Genomic DNA, 27,792 nt, shown 5'->3' on the forward strand with positions numbered 1-27,792 from the left:
CAGCAATATGCTTAATCATTAATATTATCAGATATATAAACTCATAATATTGGACTTGCTAATATATTTTTTGACCAATGAGTATTTTTGATTGCATATTTAGATATTTTGTTTATCTTAAACTTATCCTTTCATGTTCCCCAGTTCACCTAAAGGTCAGCATTAGAGTCCAAATAAAGCAGCTGCCCAATAAATCTTGGACCTTCAGAGTGACTAACTGATAACTCGGGTCAAACCTGATTTTATTGCTTGTATCACTGAAATTGCCAATTTTAGGATGGCTTTGGACATGGGAGTAGAAGTGAAAGGAGGGTCATAGAGGGGTAGAGAGGTCATTCCTCTCCCATTCTTACTTCCCCTCAGCCGGGAAAGGCCAAGACGTTAAATCCTTTCCATTTGTCTTTTGCTGCTCCACTATCAAGCTCATGTTTCCAAACATAGCCAGCCCACATATGAAAAGCATGTCTATGCCAGGCTGTCTTATGATTAGGTATTAATAGTACGGCTATTCACGGCTTTGTAGGAGAGGGAAGATCGCTTGGATGGCAATGAACATCTTCAGGCTGGTAACGCTCTTAAAATTTCCAACTTCAGTTCTATTTTAACAGATGCAAGAAAAGGTAAAAAGACAAGCCTGAGTTTGTAACGAGTTGTTTTTTTTTAAAGTAGAGTTTCAACGATTACAGGTTTCCAGTAATGCTTCAGATCTGAGCAGGTGAGACTTACTTTATATTCTCATGCATGCTGGTTGCTTCTGCTGGGTTTTTAAAGTGATACTTGCTAATGGAATATAAAATTTTTCTCGATGTGCTGGGCATAGGAAATACATCCTGGGAGAAGCTGCTACCAAGAGAGAGAAATACGCTCATTGGTCTTCGTTATTGGGGTGAAATGCTTTCCGTGTCTTACTAACAAGTACATATCCCTTCCTTCCTTACCCCCTTTTCAAGAGATTGACTACTAGAGAGGATAGAAGAGGGTTCAACCCTTGACACTGACATATACTAATGGGTGGCATTGGACAAGTTAACTCTGGGGGGCCCTCAGGCACAGATGAGTGTGGATTGGTGGAGGGAACATCTATGCCCAATGCAGTCTCAGGCTGGAGTAAAATTACGACAATGTGTTACTGAATTTTCTTTTATTTATATCATGATATAAGAACTGGAAGTGTAAATAAGGCGCCCGGCCCAGGTCATGTCAAAAAAATTCACATTGTTAGATATTCTGAATTTTTATTTTTTAGGTTTTTGCAAGGCAATGGGGTTAAGTGGCTTGCCCAAGACTACACAGCTAGGTCATTATTGTCTGAGGTCGGATTTAAACTCAGGTCCTCCTGACTCCAGGGCTGGTGCTCTATCCACTGTGCCACCTAGCCGCCCCCAGCTATTCTGAATTTTTAAGAGACTAAACTTGAAAGTCCAATCCTAGTTCTACAGGCAGAAGGATTTCCTAGTGTTCCTAGTAGAAAGGAATTATAACTTTCGTAACTGGGTCAGTGCATGGGATATATATTTATTGATGTAATAAAGATTCAAACATAGTCAGATTGATGATCAGAGTTGTCCCAAAGTGGAAGGAGTGTGTCAGGAGGCTATTTGTCACTGAAGGTCTTCCAAGAAGAAGCAGAGGAAGGACCACCAGTCTGGGGACTCTTGGGAGACTATATGGCCTTTGAGATCTTTTTCCAACTCTGATAGGTTTCTCTAAATGTTCCTCTTCATTTAAGGATCAATAAAGGGCCCCTGATTCTCTGCTGAAGAGGTGCTTTAAAAGTAGGAAATAACTAATTCAGAAAACAATATATAATAGACTCAGAATCCCATTTAGAAGTTTAAAAAAATTTAAAAATATATATATACTATATAGACTTTTCCCCCAGCATTTTCTTCAGTAATCAGGTCTTCCCCTGTGGCCATTTTCTCAAATGCAGCTGTAATTTGGAGTTCACAACTGAGAAAAAAGGAGAAACAATTTAAAGATTGCAGTTTAAAGCTATATACAACATCACATGACTACCTACCTCGCCGATGAAGACTGGGATGATGACGTTGCCACCCAGTTTGTCATTCAGCAGAGTCTACAGGATCTTTACAAGCCGGAGACCATACCACAAGCAGAGGGGAATGCGAGGTATTGGCATCCTCAATGGAGACACATTGAATGTGTTCCTTATGATGATACTTGGGATAGCTCATATTTGCATAGTACTATGACTTATGAGAGGTCGCTTGGCATAATGCAGACAGTTAGCCTTGAAGCCAGGAAGGCCAGGGGACAGATTTCTTCTCTGTCACATTAGCTTTAGGGCCTTAGGAAAATCATGCAGTGTCTCATACTCAAGGAAACCCTCTAAAGACAGAGTTTCTTCATCTTTTATTTTATGTCCTGGAGCCTTTTGGAAGTTAAGTAAAATGGAAGGAGCCCTTCTCAGAATCATGTTTCAAAATGCATTTAATACATCGGATTAGTCAATTAGTAAGCACCTACTATGTGCACCGTAATCACTCTGTGATTACAAAAGAAACCAATCCTATTGAAATAAGAGTTCAAGGTTTTTAAAAAAGTGATGGACTCCAGGTTAAGAACTCCTGTTCTAAGATGATAAATTGCAGTTAAGATAATACCCAGTATTGGTGGAGTTTCTTGAACTAGTGAAAGCACAGGACCTGTCCTCATCCTTGATGGTTTAACAAAGCAGAGGTTAAATGACCTGCCCAGGGTCTCACAGTCAGTATCTGTCTGTGCTAAGACAGACCTTTGGATCTCACATATCTTCCCATTCTTCCCCAACCCCACCGCACCACCCGTTTGGTAACTTTTTATTTATATTTTCCATTCGTTATTCGTTTAAAACCATTGACACCATAGATGTAAATGGTCATGGTACATGAGCGAGTGTATTTTAGTTTCTATTTTAGTTTTTGGTTTGCTTCATGCCTTAGTGTGTTAGTGCCTAGGAGCTGCTTAATCCTAGATCCCTAGATCCCTAATCTTTTCATTTCTTTTCTTGATAGATGTTTTCACCTCCCTTCCTTCTCCATCACTGGAATGGCAATTTCTGTCTTTTTTTTAATTTCCTTGTAGCCTCCATTGTTTTTTGAGTCTGGAATATAAGAAGATAATTGAAGCAATCAAGGCAGTTAAGTACCCTCCTCATTCTACTCTCGAGGGTCTGTGGTAAGGTATGGTTATAATAATTTAAGGAACTTTCTTTTCCTTTGCTACTTCCCTAAGCAAGATGGTGAGGACATACAGACACATGGAATACCCCCAAAGCATCCTGCAAACATGGGCTGTTCCTAGAGCTTAAGGCACCTTAGAGTTGACCACTTCCAGTCCTTTTGTTTTGAGATGAAGAAACTCGGGGCTCTGAGAGGTTGTCATGTAGTAGGTTCAGTCAGGTAATAAGCCTTTATTAAGCCCAGGCTTAAGGAGGTACAAAGAAAGGCAGAAGATCTCTGAACCCAAGTCATTACAACATACTTTTCCACCGTGTGTTGGACCTACCAAGGCTACCGACATCCAAACTCCATTTTTTCACCACATATACCTTGTGGTTGGAAGGCAATTGGCCAACTCAGTGAACAGTCTATTCAACAAATCCATTCACCCAGCATTTATTATCTACTTGCTATCTACAAAGTATTGTATACAGGATTCTTAGTCAAACAAAATGCAGTCCAAGGAGTTTGCTCCAGTAAGATGGAAAGAGATGGTCCAGGTAGATGGGCAGAAAGGTTTCTGCGCTAAGTCTGTTCAGGGAAGGGAGCATGAATCATGGCCCCCACATGCCAAAGGTGAGCTTGTCCTCTACAGGTGAGGAAGATGCCCTATCAAAGCTGTCGGAGCACTCTTCAGCATTTGAAGAGACGGATCAGACAGGCTGGCTCCCTTTGCATCATGCAGCAGTCCAATTAAACAAACACATCTTGGAACTCACACTGAAAGGTTAGCTGGTTCTCTTGGTCTCTCCTTCCCTGTCCTAGGAAGCCCCTGTGTTGCTTAACTCTTTTGTCCAATGGGATCTTTCAGGTTCACAACCCAGACTTTGGGAGCAAACTACTCAGAAAGGGGAGACGCCACTCTTCTTGGCAGTAGACAGATGTCTCGTGGAAAATGCCAACTTTCTTCTTGTCAATGACTGTGACCCCAATATTCAGAATGAAGAGGGTCATTCTCCTTTACTTATGGGTAAATGAAAAACCTTCCTTCCTTAGATCAGTGGTGACCTAACTCAGATTCCATGTTGATGGAGTGATGGATAGGCAAGTGGAGTGAAAATTGCTGGTATTGGTGAAGGATTTTTGACAGATTATACAAGAGAAGTTTTGAGGAATAGAAACAAGCTCCTATTGGCTTCTCGAGCACCATCACATAGATACTGGGTCAGACCCTCAGGACTAGGCTTTCCTTCTTTGCCCTTCCTTCTGTCACACTGGTCCCTGTCTCTTTGTCTATCTCCTGTAGGACTCTCTCTCCTTGAAAGTGCTTCCCCTGCTGCTCATGCCTCTCCTCTGACATTTACCTGCCTTTTATATTATATCTACCTAGTTTTAATCTTTTCAATTAGATTGTGAACTCCTTGAGGGCAGGGACATATCCTCAGAACTTAGCATAGCACATAGCAGGTTCTCAATAAATGCTTGGTGACTTGACTGGCCTTCTATGCTCTCCCTGACATTGTCTTCACTCCCCACTCCCATCATATTCCTAACACCACATTTTGTGTCTCCTATTAATTAGCAGGCATTTAGTACCATTACAATAGGTGGAGGTATAGAGACAAAAATGAAGTCTCTGTCCTCTGTTCTATTAGAAAACTAGTATGTCATATTATTTAATAAATACTCTGAATCTTTGAAAGCATCAAGATGCTCACTGGGGTTGATTCTGTTTCCTGACAGTGCTGGAGAAAGCTGTGAATTATATACATATGGTGGAAGGCGGAGGGTGGGAGACTTCCCTGGGGTGTGGCTATCAGGAGAGGAAGGGGATCATGGGCCACTCCATAAGGGGAATGCCCCAGTATGCAGCCAAATCTACAATGGCAAGAGAAGGCAGGCCTGGGCAGGGGAGGAAGGGCAGTATATTCTTTGCCTTCTAAATTTCCAAGCTGCAGGGCAGAAGGGTGGAACAAACTTTGGGGTGAAGCTACTAGGAGTTGGTGATGAACAAAGGAGGAAAGAGGAGATAAGGAATCCCTAAATGGTATTGTCAGTGCCAGTAAAATTTTCTGTCCTTTGCCAAAGCTCTGATGGCCCTAACTTAGTTAAAGATTTTGAACTTGGCTAACCACCTTCTAGAGAGGAGCATCTCCAAATTTAGTTTAGCTGATCCTTGGGTGGGATAAACCATTCAACACCTGGACTATAATTGATGTCCTACCAGTTCAGAAGGACCTTTCAGATAGCTTATACTCCACTGGTTTAGTTCTCAGGAGCTGTTGTCGCCACACATCAGAAGATTTGAGTGTGTTTGGGAGGGGAGGGAGTAAGTATCTGGCAAAGGCCTAAGATGCACCACAATGATGGGCTAAAAGCTTTTTGTAAACATTATCTCCTTTGATTCTCTCCTTGTGAATTATTCCTATTTTTACAGGAGAGGAAACAGAGGCAAATAGAGGCTAAGTGATTTACCCAGGGTCACAACTAGTAGTGTCAAATCACATTTGAACTTGGGTCTGCCCGCCTGTAGGCCCAATGGTCTAGCTATCACGCCAGTAACCTGTGAGTGACTTGGTTCTGTATTTGATCTTCCAAACAAAGCAAGCCACTGAATGACCAGAAATGGGGCTAAGGTTTGTTCTCCTAGGCTTTGACTTCTGTTTGGGAAGGATAACTTTCTCCTCTGCTCTCCTAGCTGTCAAACACCATTCCTATGACATGGCTTCCATGCTGATCACCTTTGGAGCCAAAGTCAATTTGTGGTGTGCCAACAAGAGGACTGCGTTGCACGAGGCTGCCCGGCTGGGCAGGAAGGACCTGGTGAACCTCCTGCTGCATTCAGGGGCTGAGCCCGACCCACAGAGCACCTATGGATTCACACCACTAGCTCTTGCTGCCCAAGGTGGGCACACAGAAGTTATGCAACTCTTACTACAAAAGGGTAAGTAAGCAATTTGGGGTGTGGTGACTCCCTCCACCAAGGCATAACTCAACCTATGACTTGATAGAGAGTTGCCTGAGGCCAGTTGAAATAAAATGGTTTTCCCAGCCAGGGTGACCTAATTAGGAGCTCTGAGAAGTGCAACTTGGACCTACCTCCAGTCATTATCATTTTAGAGCTGGAAGGAAGCTAGAAGGAACATTTAAGTCTCATGGTCCTCATTTTACAGATGAAGAAACTGGGCACAGTGACCCCACCAGTGTGTCTTCCTGGTTCCTACCTCAAGGATGAGAAGAATAAGCTTCTTGAGGACAGGGATTGTTTCCTTTTTTTGTTTGCATTCTCGCGGCTTAGAAAACTAGCAGATTCTATTAGGTGTTCCATAACTAGCCATTGCTCGATTAACAGGCCCATTTAAACATGGACCAACTGCGCCTTATCCATGATCCTACAATTAGCACATACCTGAGGAAAGATACTTCAAAAAAAAGAAAGGAAGAGAATTCTGTGTGTGCATAAAGTAGGTGACATATCATCGTGGGAATGCTGGAATAAAAGAAAATCCTCTTGTTTCACCGAGGTTAAAGCCTGGGCATTCTTTTTTGCTTAGGGTTGTCTCCAGATTGCCCTGTACTTACTCATGTCTCAGCTTAGCATGACTTCCTCCATCCTTTCTCCTTATTCAACACCCCATTCGCCCTTTTAAGAATGGAGTAACAGAATTTGAGATCTAGAAGGGACCTTATTTGTAAGGCCCCTCTCATGCAAATGAATTACTGGCTTTAGATCTAAAAGAGCTTAGAGGTCATCAAGACCAACCCCCTGGTTTTACAGATGAGGAAACTGAAGCTTAAGTGTTGAGGCTAAATGAATCAAGGTCATATGGTGGGAGAGGTGGGGTTTGAACGAAGATATTTTGACTCCCAATCCAGAGGTCTTTTTTACAGTATCACTTGCCAGTTTCATTATCTCATGAATGAAGGAGCTGAGGCCTAATTCATTACAAATTAAACCTCACAGATATGGGACACTTGGCTTGGCTCAAGGAGAATATGACAAAGGGAGCATTGGATTTAATCCGGGAATTTAGGCTAATAACTCTGTTCTGCTCCTGACCAAATCACCTTATCTCTGGTTCCTTCTATAGAAAATGATAGGATTGGATTAGCTCAAGAGTCCTTAAGTTTTCTTGGGGAACTGCCCCATTGGGCCCTTTCTTGTAAATGCACAAAGTCACCTACACACCATTACAGTGATAGCAAACTCAAGTCAACAAGTTTTTCTAAAACAAGTAGATGGATCTCAAGTTAAGCGCCCCCTGGGCAAGATGGCCCTTCTAGCCCTTTCCTGCTCCCCAAAACAATCAGGACTTAGTGGTGGAGAAAATGGGGTTATACCCTAGGTTCTCCTCAGTCCTAGAGCCGTGCTGTTCAGCTGAGGTATTTGTAAAGTGCTTAGCACTGTGAAGTGTCTGGCATCCAGTAGGCCCTTAAAAAATGATTGTTTCTGGCATATTCTAGGACGCTTCCCCTGCCCCTAATGTGCCCCATCCCAGCACAATGAAAAGATGGCTTGGTATGGAGTCTGAGGCTGGGGTCAAATACCATTCCTTTTCTATTTTGGACAGGTCACCGATTCTCTCTGGGCCTCAGGTTCCTCCTCTTCTCAGGGAAGCAAGGACCATTCTAGCCTAAAAGCTATAAACCCATAACCTCAGAGACTAGTCCAACCCATACCAGATCTAGAATCCCCTCTACAACCTACTCGACAAGAAAGTGGTGACCCTTGACTTGAAGACCTCTCCTAAGAGCAAGGAGCCCGTTTCCTCCACAGCTGCCTCTCATTGCTGGGGAGTTCCTCCTTCTCTCAGCCCAAATAGACCTCTTTCACCTTTCCACTCATTTCTGCCACTCAAGTGGAACAAGCCTTCTAAGCCTTCCTGATCCACTCTCCCGTACTCAGCTCCCCTCCCTTGCAGCCATTCTTTTGGCACTCAGTCCTTGTCCATGGTGCTGCCTTTTCTCCCAACTAGAATGTAAGCTGAGAGAATCGCCTTTGCAGTCCCAGAATTTCAAAATCAATGCATTCCAAATTGAAAGGAAAGCAGGAAACTGGGAATAAAATGTTATAGCAAATTTCTGTGATAAATATGGGATACAGAACCAAATTTATAAAAATTAGAGCACCCAATTTTCAGAAGAAATCAAAGCTAGCAGTCAATGAAAGTGTTCTAAATCACTACTGATTAGAAGAAATGACAATTAAAATAACTCTAAGGTATTATATCACATCTAACAGATTGGCTAATATTATAGAGAATGACAAATGCTGGAGAGGATATGGGAAAATTGGGGCAATAACACACTCTTGCTGAAATTGGGAACTGATTCAACTCCATTCTGCAGAACAATTTGGAACTATGCCCAAAGGCCTATAAGTCTGAAGGCAACAAGCAATACTCTTACTGGGTCTGTGTTCCAAAGAGATTAAAGAAAAAAGGAAAAGGACCTATTAGTACAAAAAAGTCATAGCCGTTCTTTTGTGGTGACAAAGAATTGGAAATCGTGGGGATGCTCATCAATTGGGGAATGGCTGAGCAAGTTGTAATGTAAGATTGTGATGGAATACTATTGTCCTATAAGAAATGGCTTCAAGGGTGGTTAGGTGGCACAGTGGATAGAGCACTGGCCCTGGAGTCAGGAGTATCTGGGTTCAAATCCAGCCTCAGATACTTTCTAATTACCTAGCTGTGTGGCCTTGGGCAAGCCACTTAACTCCATTTGCCTTGCAAAAACCTAAAAAAAAAATGGCTTCAGAAAAACCTGTAACGAGCAAAACAGGGAACATTATACACAGTAATAGCAATATTTTAAGGACAATCAACTGGAAAAGATTTAACTCTGATCAACATAATGATCCAAGGCAATTGCAAAGGACCCATACTGAAAAATGCTAGAGAGAGAATTGATGAACTCTGAAAGCAATTTGAAGTATATTTTTAAAGTAGTTTTATGTTTCTTGCATTCTATTTATTTTCTGTTCATTTATTTGTCTTATGCCATGACTAATATGGAAAATCAGGTGGCGTGACTTCACAAGCAGAATGCATGCTATGTTGCTTGTCCCCTCAATGGGTAATTGAGGGGCAGGAGGAAAGAGAAAATTTGAAACTTAAAATAAAAAAATGTACTCCTAAAATTCATAGTGCCTTTCCATGATAGATGTTCAGTTTTAATGAGGATAAATAGTTGAGGAGGGGGAAAGCTGCAAAAAACCTCTTGGGGTTCTGCATCAAAAAGCTCCAAATAAACTTTGTCTTCCTTCCCAGGAGCCAATGCTCTCTCACAGGCTTCAGATGCTTCATCCATTTTGCTTGAGGCGGCTGCTGGAGGAAATCCGGACTCCCTTACTCTCCTTTTGGAATATGGAGCGGATGCCAATGTACCCAAGAGTTCAGGCCACTTGCCTATTCATGTAGCTGCTGATCGAGGCCATTTATTGTAAGTCCAAATAGTATTAGTATCATTTAAAATTCAATGAGTATGCTTTGCAGTGATGGTTTCCAGTTCATTAATTCAATTCAAATTGATTTGATTCAATCACATTAGGTCCAGTTTAATTCAACCAACATTTGTTAAAAGCCTGTCATGTGCCAGGCACCAGAAATGAAAACAAAAACAAAAATATTCTTGCTCTTCAGGAGTATATATTATATTGGGAAAGAGCATGTTGGGAGCCAGGGTCTCTAAGCTGTTTGACAGTTGCAGAACAACACCAGAAAAGTGAAAACAAAGAATAGGGTGTCCCAAAAGTCTGGGTGCAATTATGTTTCTTATAGGTTTTTTTTTTTTTTTGCAAGGCAAATGGGGTTAAGTGGCTTGTGCAAGGCCACACAGCTAGGTAATTATTAAGTGTCTGAGACCAGATTTGAACCCAGGTGCTCCTGACTCCAAGGCCGGTGCTTTATCCACTGAGCCGCCTAGCTGCCCTGCAATTATGTTTCAATAACTTCAAAAGTATATTATCCAAAAGGGTAATGAGTTATTTTTAAAAAAACAATGCTATGCTTATTAAAATTCAGCATAACCATCATCGTTTATACATTACGCTAGTCTATTTTTGAACTCTGTAAAAATTTACCTCAGCTGGTAGTGACTGAATTACATTTGTAGGCCTGGGCAGAATCCCTGAGAAAGATAAGATGCTAAGGAGGTAGAATTGACAAGATTGAGCATCTGATTCGATAGAGGGAGATGAGGGAAGTGAACAGTTGAGAATGTGGATGCCTAGGACAGAGTTACATCTCAGGGAATCTTTATAAGAATTCCACAAAGGGAGTAAAGACTGTTAACAATACAGAACTGTGGTACCTAAGGCCACCCATGATGGAAGTGGGAGTTTACTTTCGCCTTGTCTCTGCATCTTCTTGTGGGAAAGTGTTTTCTAGACTTTGGAGGAGAATGCTTTGTACCAACTCTACCATTTTCTAAAACTCCTTTCTAAAAGCAAATTAACTCAGGCTTTCTGATTAGAGTGATGGGAAGCATACCAGATTGGGGTTTGTGAACATGCCAGAAAACCCTCACCCTGATAGGATTCCCATAGAAGTAGTGATTGCCTTTTGTGGTGACCCCACAGGGGCTGCTACAAATGAAAAGAAAATACCAGTGCTTCCTATGTACCTAGGATTGTGTTTCACATTGAGGTGAAGATAGTCATTGTCCCCAAGGAACTGACATGAAAATGGGGGAGACCATCATATAAGGAATGATGGACAGCCAGTTGGGAAAATCACAGGGATGGTAAGTAGAACCAGAGGGGCATACCCTTTCTAAGAGAATATGATGGGACTGACCCAATTTAAGCACGTCCCAGATTATTACTGGGGGCTCTGATAGTTTTCAGCAATTTGTGGACAAAATAGTGGGTGATATGGCTTCATTGTGGATGGGAAAATGTTGGAAGAGGCCAGCAAAAAACAATTGTACCCACTTTTGGGACACATTCTTTGTTTTTCACTTTTCTGGGTTCATGCTGTTTTTCCCAATATAATATATGCTCCTGAAGGGCAAGAATATTTTTGTTTTTGTTTTCATTTCTGGTGCCTGGCACATAATAGGCCCTTAACAAATGTTGAATTGAAGTGGACCTAATGTGATTGCATCTGTACTTCAAAAGTAACTACAGTTGGCTAGTAGTTAGGTGGTGTCATAGGTAAAATGTTGGACCTTGAGTTAGGAAGACTGGATTCAAACCCAGCATCAAACATTAGCTATATGATCCTGGTATCATTACTTAACTGGTTTGTGTTTCCTTATACATAAAATGGAATAACACCTCTTTCGCAGGTTGTTATGAGGATCAAATGAGGAAATAACTTTTAAAGAATGACTAGTATATAGCATGTTCTTAATAAATGCTGTTCCCTTACTTAAAGGTGGTAGTCAACATAACCATTTTGTTTATGCATCAATCAAATATGTGGGTCATATAGTAAGTCAGTGGGGAGAGAATACTGAGCTCCCAAAGGCAGAAATGTTTGTTACCTGGTTATATCCAAAGAAATATTATGAACTGAACATATTTCCATGATTTGGTGATTATCAAGATTTACAAAATCTATGCCTTTGTTGAAAAGTCTTTTAATGATTATTTCCCTGAAGGATCACTGGGAGATATTAAAAGCAAAAAGGGAAATTCAAACAGCATTCCCAACAGAAGAAATCTTTCAGACTTGATGCACTGACTCCCTTCTGAGTTAAAACATCCTGAAGGATTAGATTATCTGCCATCTATGTGCATGAGTCATGATTTAAATAGATTAAAATTAGCCTTTTGGGTACCTGGATGTTTTCTGATACCCCTAAGCCTTCTAAGATGAGCCAGTGACTGGAGTCTCATTTATTTTCTTTTTTTTTTTTTGTTTGTTTTTGTTTTTTTTAGATTTTTGCAAGGCAAATGGGGTTAAGTGGCTTGCCCAAGGCCACACAGCTAGGTCATTATTAAGTGTCTGAGGTCGGATTTGAACCCAGGTACTCCTGACTCCAAGGCCGGTGCTTTATCCACTACGCCACCTAGCCGTCCCTCATTTATTTTCAATAAAGGATTCATTGATCATGAGAGCCATCTGCAAATTGGTGTTCTTGGCCTTGAAGTGGGCTCCCTTTGAAGTTCCAAAAAATGATATTTGCGATATGAACCAAAACCAACTGATCCTTATTCTGACAAATACCAAGTTTGATAGACTAGCCAGGAGTAGGGGTCTAGTCTCACCAACTAAGAAGTCAGCAGATAAGACTCTCCTACCAGTCTTGTGTCTCAGAGGACCCAATGCCTGAGCTTAGTTAAACCATTATATATTGAGTTCTATGCACATGCTAAACACTAGATTAAACTCTTCAGATAAAAATACAAAGCATTAAAGATGTCCTCATGAGTCCAAGTAGATGAAGCCTGCCGGGCCATTTTTGAAATAGTGGTCTGGGCAAGGCAGTCATTAAGAGAGTGGGGTTCTCAGGGATGGGGTTTTGTCAAGGGTGGGAAGGTGAATGGTGAGAAGAGAAATCCAGAAAGTGAGTCAAGGCATGAATGACACATAGTCAATCAAAGCTAAAGGTGATTTGTAAATCTAAAGGAGCCAGGGCCTCAAATTGAGGAACCCTGTACCAGTCCTTCATATCCCCTTGAACAAGAGATTGAACCACTAAGGAAGAATTAGGCTTGGCTAACTCATCACAGGTGGAAGAAGTTGGACCCAGTGAATGGAATGGGACAGTAAAAGTATTGTGTTAGGTAGAAGACAATTCCTCTCCGTAATCACAAAACTACAGGCTAACATTGGATTTAGTAGCCAAGAGGTCACTCTAGCTCTGGTGGAATAGGTTTTACTGTCCCTGAATATTAGGTACCACATAGAAAAAGTTTAAGACCTGAGTCAAGGAAAAGATGCCGTGAACTCATTCATCTGGAGCAGCAACACTGAAACTTGTCAGCACAGAGTTCTTGTCTCTGGAAGGGAATTGGAAGATTAAACAGCTGTCTGATGGTAATGGACCATATTTTTGTTGTTCATTTGTTTCAGCTGCATCCAATTCTTCATGACCCCATTTGGGGTTTTCTTAGCAAAGATCCTGGAGTGGTTTGCCATTTCCTTCTCCAGTTCATTTTACAGATGAGGAAACTGAGGAAACAAGGTGAAGTGACTTGTCCAAGGTCACACTGCTAGTCAGTATCTGAGGTCACATTTGAATTCAGATCTTCCTGACTCTAGGCCTGGAGCTCTACCACCTTGCTGTCCTCATGAACTTTACCCTAGCATATATGCCATGGATTGAAGCTTGATAGTATTTTGGAATATGATTGGGAATTTTTCTTTTTGTTTCCAGAGCATTAAAAATTTTGGTCCCTGTAACTGATTCTGTTGCCATTAAAAGAAGTGGGATCAGCCCCCTTCATTGTGCAGCAGCTGGAGCACACTCACAATGCCTTGAGTTCCTTCTTCAAGTCGGGTTTGATGCTAACTTCATGCTCGACCAGAAAATTCGCAAACACTATGATGATCAAAGAAAGTCAGTCCTGTATTTTGCTGTATCAAATGGTGATGTCTCCTCAGTTAAGCTGCTTTTGAATGCTGGGGCGCTGCCCAATCAAGACCCGGTCAACTGCCTCCAGATAGCCCTGAGAATGGGAAACTACGAGCTGGTAAGTCTGCTGCTCCGCCATGGAGCCAATGTGAACTACATCTGTCGAGTGAATCCTTTGCATTTCCCATCAGCTTTGCAGTACACGTTCAAAGATGAGATCATGTTAAGGCTGCTGCTGAACTATGGGTACGACACAGAAAGGTGTTTTGACTGTCCCCATGGAGATAAAGTTCATTCCCGCTACACCTTTGAAGGCTGGACCTCAACGGTTATCCGAGATACACTGGTAAGGACTTGGGATGAATGATGTTACTTTTTTGTGGATTTGTGTATGTACAGATCTTCACATATAATTGGAAACAAATGATCCCCACAGATAGGCCTTATTGAAGAAACAGTGCAAACACCTCCATCAAGGCCTCTGAGTCACTGAAAAGCTGTCTTACAGGGCAGAATTATGACTCAAATGGATGTTCTGCCTGTGACGACCACTCCTGTTTTACAGGTCTTTAAAACCTCCACATGTATATAAAGTGCCACATACACATTTGCATGTTATTTAGTAGCAATTTATTTATATACTCATATGTGAAACTGGTTCTGGCTTGAGCCAGAACTAATTCTCATGCTCAAGGACCTTAAGACATAGATTTGGAGGCAAGTAAAAAGATAGGCCCTTCAGGCCCCAACTTTTAAGTCCAAAGTGGAGATGGAGATGGTAACATTCAGAGTATAAAAATGACAGAACTGGATAATTAAAGTCATTTTATTTTATCCTTAAAGACTGTATTGGATGTTGGTGTACATTATCTCATGGGCTGGGACAATGTATGTTCCTGAGCTCTTTGGGCTCTATGATAGTCTTTAATGAATTGTATAGGGTCACTTCCTCCTCCCCCATGGTGTAGCCAGGACAGTCTTGCACGGGCAAGATGATGAGAGATCAATTCTCACTTATATTACTATCAGCCAATCCACTCTAGGTAAAAAGAGAGTTCTCCTAATAATTTGGTAGAAAAAAAAATACCTTAATGGTTCTCTTCCAAAATGGTGGCTTCATCCATACATCAAAATGGCTTAATTTATCTTTAGAGAAAATCTCATCTGAAATCGCTGATTAAAAAAGTCAGGCAATTTACAAACCAGGAGATGTGCTTATCAGAGGTATACACCATTGTCATGAAAGCATCCAGCAAAGTACAACTTGGATTTCCTGTGAATGGTGAGGTCCTCTTAGATGTTTCTGTTTGAAGATGACATTTTAGGACAGAGATGGCCTGTGCTGTAAATGCTCATCAAATATTTTCTATTATTCCACTGACAGGGAATCCACTGACTATCTACCATAATTCATTTTATAGATGTTGATATGGAGGCACCTTGTGGTCTCTCCTGTAGAACAGCACTGATCACCAACTCAGTGTTATTCTCTTCCTCAGTTCTGTGAGGTGATCACTCTGCCTTGGCTGCAACACCTCTCGGGTAAGGTCATTCAGGTGATGCTTGACTATGTTGACAGAGTTCAGATCTGCTCCAAGCTAAGAACAGTACTCCAACAACAGGCATCGTGGTCAGAAATCAATTCAGTACTGAGTAAGTACTAGGGCTGGTCCATCAAGAGTATTGTTGGCACCTTTTTTTTTTTTACATTAAGAACCACTTGTTTCTTCAGTTGAAAATTTGATGTGTAGACAAAAAGACAAACCTTGCTTTTTTTAACTAGTACCCCTTTTCTCAGAACCCAAAGTAACATCAGGATGCCTTATGAATAGTATTTCTACCTTTTCCTACATACATTAAGGTTCAGTTAGGGGGTTACAGCAATTGTCCACCTTTAAAAAATAGTCTGGGAGATGTGTAACAAATAGTTGCAGTGATTCAATAGGGGTAGAACATGAAGAGACTGTAGAAACTGATACTAATAGTCTTTCCAAATTTAAATTCTTGAGTCACAGGGTCATCTTGCCTTCTCATTTTCTTGGTGATTTTTGGGTCTTAGCATGTAATGAGGTCAGGCCTTTACTGTGAAGTCCTTAAGAACTATGGTTAAAACCATTAACTGCTTTTGGTTCTCACATGACAGGCTACTTTATTTGACCAAGTTTTGACCAAGGTGGACAGAAATGAGAAGTGAAAAGCATCATTCTCCACTGCTAAATGATATTCATTTAGAAGTCAGTTTAAAAGAAGAAAAGCTCAGTAACTTTTACATTCTTAGGTTTTTGTCAATTGAACCCTAAGTTCATCCAAAGATAAAGCAAATATTTCTTTGGGGACAATTTACTGTTTTTCTTTCTTCATTTTAGCAAACCCTCGTTCCCTAAAACATCTTTGTCGTCTAAAGATTCGGAAATGCATGGGACGTTTACGTCTACGTTGCCCTGTCTTCATGTCATTTCTTCCATTACCTAACCGACTGAAAGAATACGTACTTTACAGAGAGTATGACCTTTATGGACAAGGATGTTTAACAGGGACCTGGTAACAAATACTTCAGAGAAGAAAACTTCAGTTTTGGAGCTAGGTTCCTTAAAAAAAAAGGGGATACTATTTATTTTCTCTTCTGGTTCTATCTAGGATGTGGACATTAGCCCTCCTTCCCTCGTCCAACCCTATTTCCATGTATAGCTGATAGTAGATATACAAAATACACTTATGATGAGTGATATTTTTCAGTCTGAGGAGTTCATATGTAAATTCTCTCCAATAACTGACCAAAGTCAATCTAGTCAGTAGGTCCCAGGGAGCTGTCAGAATCACATGGAAGTTGAGACTTGCCCAGTGTCACACATGGGATTACAGAGTAGACTTGAATCCATGTTTTCTGGACCATAAACCCTGCACTCTATTCTGATCATCTCCACACTGAATTTATGGTAGACACAAAGTTTTAGGAATGGAAACATTACCATTTTCAACTCAGTGGAAATCTTTCCAAAACTATCCATCCATTTTTTGGTTTTTAGTAAAGAAGGTCTTCTCAAGATGGAATTCTTTTTTTTGTTTGTTTGTTTCTTAAATTTATTTAAGGGGCAATGGGGTTAAGTGACTTGCCCAAGGTCACACAGCTAGGCAATTATTGTCTGAGGCTGGATTTGAACTCAGGGTCAGTGTACCACCTAGCTGCCCCCAGTTGGAATTCTTTAATGACTGACCTTGTGACTTATTTTTAGCAAGTTCTTACTGTATAGTGTTGGCAGATGAAGAATGTGACAGGATGAAGTTAGGTGACTTGTGTCTAAAAAGCTGTGGACGAGTCACTTCCTAGTCCTCCATTTTCTTAACTGTTAAAAAAAGGGAATGAGATGATCCCTAAAGTCCGCTTCACTCTGACATTTCCACTTCTGGCCATTTACATTCGTTTTCAATTCAAACCCCAGATTCATGCATGATTATAGACAAGCATTTATCAAATGCCTATTGCATGCTCTCCCTAGGTGCCAGGGATCCAAATAGGAGCCATTGGGCTGCCAGCAGACATGAGTGGCAATGTCATTGCACTGAGGGCTCAGGGAAAGAAGGCAGAGCTGTCAGGAAGGCAAAAGGCTGGTGATCAATGTCCTCATCTGGGGAAAGTGCTTTGTAAATCTGACATTGTTTAAATGAGGCAAGAATTTGATTCTCTGGGGTTAGTTAGAATGTATACTTCCCTTAAAAACCAAATCAAAAACTTTCTAGTCATTAGCTTTCTTTAATAAGGAGGGATTTTGTTAAGGTTTTCAAGTTAATTGAAGTTTTAATGTAAATGTCCTTTATACAAGATGCTAATATAGAAAGTAAGCTGTGTTTTAAATACAAATGAATTTTAATAAAACGTGGTAACATTGTCAAATTCCTTTTTTTTTCTGGGGTGGGGGTGGGAGGAGGGAGGAAGGATTGGTGGGGCAAGTGACTTGCCCAACATCACACAGCTAGTAAGTATCAAGTGTCTGAGGCCAGATTCGAACTCAGGTCTTCCTGAATGCACTGCACCACCATTGTTAAATTTCTAATGACACTACTTGGACAGATACTATTCACGGCTGGGCATACAGAGATGTTCAGATAACTGGTCATTTATTGAGAGAGACAATTAAAGCATTTAATTAAATTACCTAAATAATGTATATTATTAATGCGTATCTTAAAATATCAACTTCTATAAGGAGAAATTTAGGTTATTCATCATTTTACACGCATCCCAACAGTATCCTCTTCTGGTTAGGCTAGTATTCAGACAAAACATCAATATTCTGATATAAAGGTAAAATGTTAGAGAACCAATTCCTTTCCAAATTTATATTTTAATGGCAATTTAGTAAATGATTGCCCTCTAGAACCCTGTGCTCATATGGTGTACACTGCCTCATGTACAAAGAATGTTTTTGAGAGCACATGCTTAATTTAGTGATAGTCTTTTACAAAAACATTCAGAGGAATAATGGGCATTAAGTTTTCTTAAGTTATAGGGTCAGATATATACGCATATATATATATACACTACATAGATACACCTAAACACAATCTATATTAGTTAAATTACATCAGTAAAAACTATTCCCTTTGTTCCCTGACCCTTCCAAAAGTTTACAAACCTTAGAAAATAGAGGACTATCCCACACAAATCAACCCTAACCCTTTAAGAAGAATGAGATGTCATTTACCAAAAGAAATGACAAATATAGCACATGGAAATTCTATGCTGGTGTAAACATTTACCTGATCCTTTAGAATAGAGCAAGCCAGGATGCTGCTGGAAACAGATCAAAATGTAATTAGGAAATGTTTTCATATAAAAATACAATGCAACATAGATAATGTCAATGTGTGGTTGGCAGAGATGGGTTTCTCTTTGTATTTGACCTACTGCTTTAAAGTATGGCTATTCTTTAGAAAGTGCTTGGTTATAGCAAGAACAAAATGGTGGTAAATGTAAATGTCAAATCTAATTATTGAAAGATGTCACTTTTCTCTAATAAGGACATCTTCTTATTGAATGGATCACATTCCTGAAAAAGCAATACTTGGAATAATGTGTTGTTAACAGAACAAAAAAGCTCAAATCTTTAACAATGTATGTCATTTGAAAGCACTTAGCTCCAATACAAATATTTAAATTCTTTTTTTTTTTTAAAGATTTTTCAAGGCAGTGGGGTTAAGTGGCTTGCCCAAGGCCACACAGCTAGGAAATTATTAAGTGTCTGAGGTCGGATTTGAACCCAGGTACTCCTGACTCCAAGGCCTGTGCTCTATCCACTGTGCCAACTAGCCGCCCCCAAATATTTAAATTCTATTAACCAATTTCAAACCCCAAATTATTATATAAACATATATTTTTTAAAATAATTAAAATTCAAACGATAAATTCAAATTCAAGTGACCTAATTCAAATGGTGTATTACCTTAGTCCTGTCAGCAATATTTTATATCTATTTTTACAATATTAAAAAAATCTCAAGGTCACCATTATCTTATAAACAATCCCAATTTTTAAAGGGAAATTTTCCATGATTTTTTTAAGTTTTTTTTTGCAAGGCAAACGGGGTTAAGTGGCTTGCCCAAGGCCACACAGCTAGGTAATTATTAAGTGTCCGATACTGGATTTGAACCCAGGTACTCCTGACTCCAGGGCCGGTGCTTTACCCACTGTGCCACCTAGCCGTCCCTATGATTTTTTAATTATTGAAAACTGATGAAAATTAGCAATAAAAGAATCTACCATTACAAAACTTTGCCCATGTCACATTACAAAATCACCTGAACATTTTTGTACATGGACTTGTTCTCATGTTAGCTCTTCATATACATAGCAAATTATCTTAATCACAAGTAACTGCTTAAAAATGTAATAAAACTCTGATTTCCCCACAGGTGCTTTTTTTTGGGGGGGGGGGGTTAAGTGGCTTGCCCAAGGCCACACAGCTAGATAATTATTAAATGTCTGAGGCCGGATTTGAACCCAGGTACTCATGACTCCAGGGCCAGTGCTCTATCCACTGCGCCACCTAGCTGCTCCTCCACAGGTGCTTCTTAATAATCAAGTATTTAAATCACAACAATGAAAGATGAGCCACCATTTTTTTTTTAAGGTTTTTGTAAGCCAAATGGGATTAAGTGGCTTGCCCAAGGCCACACAGCTAGGTAATTATTAAGTGTCTGAGACTGGATTTGAACCCAGGTACTCCTGACTCCAGGGCCGGTGCTTTATCCACTATGCTACCTAGCAACCCCAACCATTTCTTAAAATTGGAATTTTAAATGCTTACCATAACAGAGTTCTTTTGGCTATCTAAAGGAAGCACAGCTGAGCCTGAGCTATTAAATGAAACAAGAACAAAAACAAAATCAATGACATGAACATGAATCAAAGTAATCCAATGGATGCTTCAGATGTTTAGAATTTAAAAGAAAAATTTCTACTATATTTGAACTCCCAACATTTTTAGAACTGTTAATTTCTTTGTTAAAAGAGAATTCTCATATATTCTCATTTTTTAATTAGCCATCTATTCCCTTTTCTCTTTACCTTTTTAACGTAGGTCAAAAAAAGCCTTTTAAAAATTAATGAAATTTTATGTTTCTGTTATAAAAATCCATTGGAGTAGAGCTGTTTTAGTATGGCACAACACTGACTTCAGGCACTATTTTAAAGATGCTGCTGTATCCAATTTTAGTATTTGACAATAATAAAAAGGAAAATTTATATTTAGCTTCCAACTTTTTTTTAACTTTTGGTATAAGAGTAGGTGTTAATATGAAGAGGGTTCTAGGGTCTTAGAAATTTTCTGCTTAACGTTTTCCATATTTCTTTAGGATGTGGATCGTTCTTGCTTGCATTTTTAATCATTACAAACATTAATCTAGAGAAAATACCTTAAATCCTAATCTTATTATCACCAGGATTCAATTACATAAATCTCTTAAGCACCAACTCCATACAAGGCATCTATATTGCTGGGGGTAGAAAGACTGAGATCCTAAAGCCCTCCCTTGTCAACTAAGACACATCAATGACAGAGAGAATTTGATGACCCTGAGGGAAGGGTTCAGGTCAAGGGGCAGAAGCAACAGGAACAGAGAGACCAGAGGAAATAAGTCATGAAGGTGAAGCTAGAGTTTGGTCTTCAAACAGAAGGTCTTCAGTATAGAGATCAGTTGGGGGCAGTGGATGGGAATTGATATGGTGAGATTAACAGAGAATAATCTAATTTGGTTAGAATGTAGACTATATAAGAAGGGAGTAGTATATGATAAAGGCTGAAAAAGTATGCTGGAACCACATAATAAAGGACCTTGAATAGCAAGACCAGAAGTCTGCATTTGATTCAGGATTCTGGCAATAGGGAGGTTTGAGGACATAAAAGTGAAATGATCAGCTCAGTGCATTAAGGAGACTTCTGGGAACACAGTATGAATAAATGAATGAGGAAGAGATTGAAAGGAGACAAAAAGCCCAGTTAGCAGGATATTAGTCATTTAGGCCAGAAGAAATGAACTAGTCAAACAGAAGAAATTTGATTGAGATAAAGTCCTTTTACAATGATCAGAAACAAATATATATTTTCACCTCTCAGTTATCTTCAGTATAGCAAGGGCTGCAATCATCCAGGATAGCAACTAATTAAAAAATAATTTTTATTCAGCTTTATAGTTTTTTTTAAATTTACATTTAAGATATGGGTTTGATATCATAAAATTGACAATACTTCAGAAGAAAAGTGAGACCATATTGTAGGGATTCAAGAAAAACAGGAAAAGCATCTACCTTCCTCATTTTACTCTTCCCAATTCAAAGGGATACTGTATTAAGTTAAAAAAAGTATTATTTTACCACTCATTTTTATCAGCTTACACAAACTTTCCCTTCTTGCTGAAATCTTCCCTTGTTTCTTGTTTTTAAAGAATTTCCCTAAAGGTTATAGAGAGACTGCACCTGAAATAAGAATAAATGGAAACAATCTATGATGTAAAAAAAGGATTTAAGCAGAATACGCACTATTTATCAATAATGACTTAAGAGCAAGATTTGAACAACTTTTGAAGTGAAGAATTAGTTCAAGTTGATATTTATACCACTTTTTTATATAAATAGTAAGCCATATCATATCCTCAAATAAATTCAACCATATGAACCAGCTTTAGATTTTTTTTTTAAACTAAATATCTTGGTAACATAAGTTGACAATAAGCATTAAATAAGATAAAATTTCCACTTGGCACATGGACAGAGAAAAGAAAGGCCTATAAAGATCTGATATTATGTGTTCTAGTGATCAGAGAAAGCAGTAACCTATACACTGAGTGAAAGACAAAACTGAACCCCTCTAGTTTAATTCTGGAAAAGCTGCATTTTAAAGATTAGAGTTTTCCCTTGTGAAATTTCAGATTGTTATTGGAAATTTAACTTTTGACCAAATTCACAAATGGACTAAATTTCTTAGTACATTTAATTTGCTGAGTGAGATTCTTAAATTTAAGAGAAGCGCTATTTGTCAGAAACATTAATAATTGCAAAAAATAAACATCTGACATGTAGAAAATTGCTATTATTTATAACCATGGCAGAGAGCCAAAATCAGTTTCCTTTTTCCATTTTTCTAGACCATACCAGACTTTACAAGATGTTTTTGAATCCTATGCATGTGGAATAGAATTATTTACAATAATTAGTGCAAATATGACATTCTTATAAATTAGTTGTTTGCCATTATAGATAATTCATTATCACACACAGCAAGAAGATGAGGGTTTACTGAGCTGTGAAGACTTGGAGAATGTCAAATGAAAGTATTCCAAGTGAGTACAAATCCCCAAATATTTCAGGGATTTCTGCTTCATCAGTAAACATAATTGCTGAAGAACTTTTGTTGCAACATCTCTCAACTGTAATGAAAATTATGATTTCATATGATATAAAAAATAGAATTCAACACAGAGTAAAATAGATACAAAGGCTATTTTACCCTATCCAAATCCAATATCTAAAATGTATTTGAAGAAAAAGATGTCCTTTCCCAATTCCCCAAATCTTCTAACTTGAACCACTCCAACTTTGTGGCTGTATTTCAAGTCCCACCCTGAGAATGAGAATATGATGCTCACATGCCAACAAGCTAGGTTCATCTTGACATGGAGAAACCTTTGTTTCTATTTCCATATACACCAAGTTGTAATTACATCCCATGAAGTCATGCAATGATGTAATAATTCTGAGATTAAATGGTACCTCCCTGAAACCTCTACAACCATACACATAAAACCTGGGTCCCAGGACTGTTCCAAGGTGTATTGCACATTCACTGTTGTAATATTGGTTTCACAAGGATCAGTGATTCTTTGCAATAAAATGCAAATGGATTTGAACCTGTTCATTCAGTATAAAGCTTGTTCCAGCAGACAGAAATAACATCCCCATGTACAGCTTGAAGCCCAAGGATAAATAATTCCTTTTAGTTGTACCCAGTTGCAAAGCCAAGATAAAAAGTATGAAATTGAGAAAAAAGTCTCAATTCAATAGATAATGTTGCAGCAACCTACTTCAGTTAATTGACAGATGTTTTTTTAAAACGTGGAATTAGGTATTAATGTTATTACAGTAATTGTAAGTTGATTTTAAGAGAAAAAAAAATCAATGTAAAACTTGGTTGGCAAGTTCAGTCTTCTAGAAAAAAATCTGAAGTATCCACCTTGATGTCTCTTAAGGTTAACTTGTGCTGTTTCACCTCAGAAATCTCAGATTCTGAAGGTAGGAAAAAAAGACACCAACAAAATGGAGAATCTCATGCTTCTGACTCCTTCTTCTTTTTTCCATCTTCTCCCAAATCACTCTCTTCAGACTGGCTACTACTAAGGACGACAAATTGTCCTTCTCCACTTGTCTGGTTTGGTCTACTGGAAGCAGCTATTAATCGACTTTGCTCTTCTAAATCCTAACAGAAATAAGAAAACACAGTGACTCTCACAACCTTCTGTAATCAGATGGAAAACCACAGGCTCTAACAATAAATTGCTAAACTGACAGGTTACCTGAAAATCTTACTTAAGGGGGCAGCTAGGTGGCGCAGTGGATAAAGCACCGGCCCTGGAGTCAGGAGTACCTGGGTTCAAATCCGGTCTCAGACACTTAATAATTACCTAGCTGTGTGGCCTTGGGCAAGCCACTTAACCCCGTTTGCCTTACAAAAAAACCTTAAGTAAGATTTTTTTTTTTGCCAATCTAAAAAAAAAACTTACTTAAGGTTTTTTTGTAAGGCAAACGGGGTTAAGAGGCTTGCCCAAGGCCACACATCTAGGTAATTATTAAGTGTCTGAGACCGGATTTGAACCCAGGTACTCCTGACTCCAGGGCCGGTGCTTTATCCACTACGCCACCTGGCTGCCCCAATAATACTTCCATTTTAATTGTTAAAATCCTGGCTCTAATGTTAAGCACAGGCCTGGCAGCCAGCTTGTGGATTGCCAGACTGGTCAAAAGAAAAGTACGGCCCCTTAGCTCTTTCTGATCCTCAGACAATTAAAAAGATCAAATGCATCCTTAAAACCCTAAGACTTGTCCCAATTCATGATGCTGCTGGCTCAAAAAACCATTCTAAAAACCATTCAGAAACACACCAAATGCTGGCGCACTCTTCTCTCTTAAGATGTCACATATGAGCACATAAGTAACAGCATGGTTATGAAAACATAAGGCTTATCTCTTATCGAGTCACTCAATAAATTTAGAGTATATTTTGGAAAGCAAGGATGAAGCAATAAAGTGGTTCAAGTCACAGCAGGACTTTGAAAATATCTCTGCTGTCCAAGTCACAAGATTTTAGACAAAATGTTACCTTTTCAATTTGCTTCTGTTTACTCAGTTCCTTCTGTTGTTTCTCTTTTACTCTCTCTATTTCTTTTTGTTTCTCCAATGCTCTGCGATCCTGCAGAAGAAAAGAGAAGTTCATTTGTACAAAACATATTGTTTAAGGAAACCAATGTTGTATATAATTGGAAATTATTATATTTTATTAAATTTATTATTAAAGTTTCATTTATAAAAAATAAAATAACTTATTCAGATATTCCCTTATTGATGGACATCCTCTTCATTTCCAATTCTTTGCTACCACAAGAAGAGCAGTTACATATATTTTTGCACATGTGGATCTTTTCCCCTTTTTTAATGATCTCTTTGGGATACATACCTAGTCGTGCTATATCAAAGGGTTGCAATTTTATAACCCTTTGGGCATAGTTCCAAATTGCTCTCCAGAGAGGTCGGAGCAGTTCACAACTCCACCAACAATGCATTAGTATCCCGTTTTTCCCTCCCTCATTTCTTTTTTGTCATTTTAGTCAATCTGCTAGGTATGAGGTAGTACCATTCAGAGATGGGAGAAATCAATTACTTTAACTTCTCATTAAATTTCTTGATCATTATTTAGTCTAATGCACACTTCCTATTGGAGTAGGACTATAGAAACCAGACAGTGAACTTCCCTCCCATTGAGGCATTTTATTACTACTGTCACGGACTGCACTGAAAGGCATATATCTGGGGCAGTTAGGTGGCTCAGTGGATAGAGCACCAGTCCTAGAGTCAGGAGGACCTGAGTTCAAATCTGGCCTCACTTAATAAATTACCTATGTAACCTTGGGCAAAAGACTTAACCTTGCCTTGCAACCTTGTGTGATTATCGGCCATGACAGAGTCAGCTCCTCTCAGCAGTTCAAACAAAAATAAAGACTTGTGATGGAAAATGCCATCCTCATCAGAGCAAAGAAGAATATGTTCATTTTTAAAATTTTCTTTTATGGTTTTTCTTTTTCTCATGGGTTTCCCCACCTAGTTGTAATTCCTCTTTCACAACATGACTACTATGGAACTATGTTAAACATGATTGTACAGGTACAAATTATTCCAGAATGTCTGTTGCCATGGTGAGGGAAAAGGGATGGGAGGGTGATAGAAAAAACATGCAACTCTTAAACTTGTAAGTGGATGAATGCTGAAAACTACCTTTGCATGTAATTGGAAAAAAAATAAAATAAAAAAAGAGGTACCTTAATTGCCAAAAATAGGGAAAGGCAAAAAGCATTATGGCACACGAAAGCAATGAAACTGTGCTGTAAAAATTGATGTGAGAGACTATTTTAGAGAATTATGGATAGAATGAATTAACACAATGAAGTGAACAGAGCTAGGAAAATAATTTAAGCAAGTACATCAACACTGTCTAGGCAAAAAAATTGATCACTATGATGACCAATCATGTACCCAAGGGACACTTCCTGAGATATGATGGACAACAGGTACATAAAGAGATCCTTATTTTTGAATATGGACACTATGGATTTATGCTCCTTGCATTGGCTCATCTGAGATAAGAGCAGTTCTTTTTCTCTCCTTTTTTCAATAGGACCAGGAGTGAATAGGAGATCTGAAAGGAGTATGAGTTAGCAACAATATTGTCTGCTCCCTTCCCCCTCCCCCCAAAAAGGATGCTATTGTATAACATTTAACAGAGTAATTTGGGTTTAAAGGCATAAACAAGTAGCTCCATTTGAATCCTATTGAGATTAAAGTCTGATGTTCAAAAGCTTTATTTCATGAAAACATAAATTAAACTATATGAGACAAAAGAGTTAATTTTCCTAGTTTTTTTTAAAATGATAAAATAAATATGTGGGGAAGAAAAAAATCTGGCCCTAAACCCCAAGATACCTTGCAAAAATAAGCAATCAAAATTTATATTCCTCTGGATAGAGAGACCACATGTAAGGGTATGACTCTAGGGGACAGAGGAAAGAGAGGAAGAGAAAGATAAAAAGCAGCACTGTCCAATTGGAACTGGTCTGCTGAGTCCTCAGGGAGCAGTTACAACTACTCAAAGATTTCGTTCTCTAAGAGGATCAATGATATCAAGAAGGTGATGACTTGACTTGCAAGTGAACTGGATTTAAGTGAGGCAGAGCTGTGCAAAGTCATCAGTCCTACTCTTTGCTCCAGGCATTGGTCAGGATGCAGTGTGACAACTTGGACTTTTAAGCTAAGGTCTCTCCCAGGTCTGTTTGTCTCCAGGGTACTTAAGATGCATTTTCTTTTTTCTTTTTGGAGATTAGATTTCCCTATTTTGGTTAAACTAGAAATGCAATAGTTTTAGGCCATCCCCACTGCTGGGGCAAGAGGTTCATTAGTTTGAGTCAGGGGGTTGTGAGTTGAAAATGAGATGATGGGGGCGGCTAGGTGGCGCAGTGGATAAAGCACCGGCCCTGGAATCAGGAGTACCTGGGTTCAAATCCGGTCTCAGACACTTAATAATTACCTAGCTGTGTGGTCTTGGGCAAGCCACTTAACCCCATTGCCTTGCAAAAAAAAAAAATAGCTTAGAAAATGAGATGATGGCTATATAGCACTTTGCAAACCTTCAAGTATTAATTAGACTCTGTTTATCATACTTCAAGCCTAGTCCTTGAGTCTGAACCAATGATGCTGTGAATGTGTTGGCTTGAATCTAAGCTGCCTTTATTCTTAAAATCTGGCTTGTAGAAAAATTCTAGAATTGGTATTTCTTATTAATTGGCCAAGCCCCACTGGGCTCACTATTTGGGGTTATGTGAGGGTAAATAGCAATTGTTCTCATTCTGATTTTCCCCTCCCAGACTGATACTTTTGGGAAGGTCAAGTAGGCCACTGTTTACCTCAATTCTTACCTAGTCTTCTACTACTTTAACTACTCAGACAAAACTGGAAAACCTGGAAAAGACCTCAGCTTAAAAAGACCAAGGTCTCCCCTTACCAGTTGTCTTAACATATATCTTACCGCTGGGTTGCAATGACCCAGGAAGAAAGATTGAGGCTGATGACTGCACAGCCCTGGCTCACTTAAATCCAATTAATTTGTAAGTCAAGATATCACCCTTCTATGTCAATGGTCCCCTTTGAGAGCAAAGGACAAACAGCAACAAATACACAGTAGAAAATAGAAGTTCAGAAGGAGGCTGAAATAAGTAGATCAGGTTTGAAAGTATGGTGCATAATTTATATTCTTTTCAAAAAAGGAAGTGGTAATAAATGAAGATT

General features: G+C 39.1%; 2 protein-coding genes across 5 annotated transcripts in view; one reads left to right on the forward strand and one right to left on the reverse strand.

Annotated features, from left to right (window-relative positions):
• The first annotated feature begins 506 nt into the window (after positions 1-506).
• On the forward strand, positions 507-17,589 carry ASB14 (ankyrin repeat and SOCS box containing 14). 4 transcript variants are annotated; one of them, XM_074198910.1, is made up of 11 exons: positions 507-566; positions 667-715; positions 1,934-2,133; positions 3,088-3,140; positions 3,817-3,951; positions 4,036-4,194; positions 5,863-6,108; positions 9,437-9,608; positions 13,494-14,037; positions 15,191-15,344; positions 16,058-17,589. In XM_074198910.1, the coding sequence occupies exons 3-11, from the start codon at positions 2,012-2,014 to the stop codon at positions 16,234-16,236; spliced, it is 1,764 nt and encodes a 587-aa protein (XP_074055011.1). In that variant the 5' UTR covers positions 507-566; positions 667-715; positions 1,934-2,011; the 3' UTR covers positions 16,237-17,589. The 4 variants fall into 4 exon arrangements, with proteins under 4 accessions (XP_074055011.1, XP_074055012.1, XP_074055013.1 ...); XM_074198911.1 differs by having other exon boundaries at positions 670-715; XM_074198912.1 differs by lacking the exons at positions 507-566; positions 667-715; positions 1,934-2,133; positions 3,817-3,951; positions 4,036-4,194 and having other exon boundaries at positions 3,095-3,185.
• APPL1 (adaptor protein, phosphotyrosine interacting with PH domain and leucine zipper 1) overlaps positions 13,494-27,792 on the reverse strand; it is a 53,512-nt gene continuing 39,213 nt past the window's right edge. The window contains exons 21-22 of the mRNA XM_074198909.1: positions 24,560-24,649; positions 13,494-23,659 (exon numbers count right to left, since the gene is read on the reverse strand). Of these exons, the coding sequence (XP_074055010.1) occupies positions 23,510-23,659; positions 24,560-24,649 (240 nt within the window). The 3' untranslated portion in view covers positions 13,494-23,509. The remainder of the gene's footprint in view (positions 23,660-24,559; positions 24,650-27,792) is intronic.

The sequence above is a fragment of the Macrotis lagotis genome, chromosome 8 (genome assembly GCF_037893015.1).
Source record: "Macrotis lagotis isolate mMagLag1 chromosome 8, bilby.v1.9.chrom.fasta, whole genome shotgun sequence".
Lineage (NCBI taxonomy): Eukaryota > Metazoa > Chordata > Mammalia > Peramelemorphia > Peramelidae > Macrotis > Macrotis lagotis.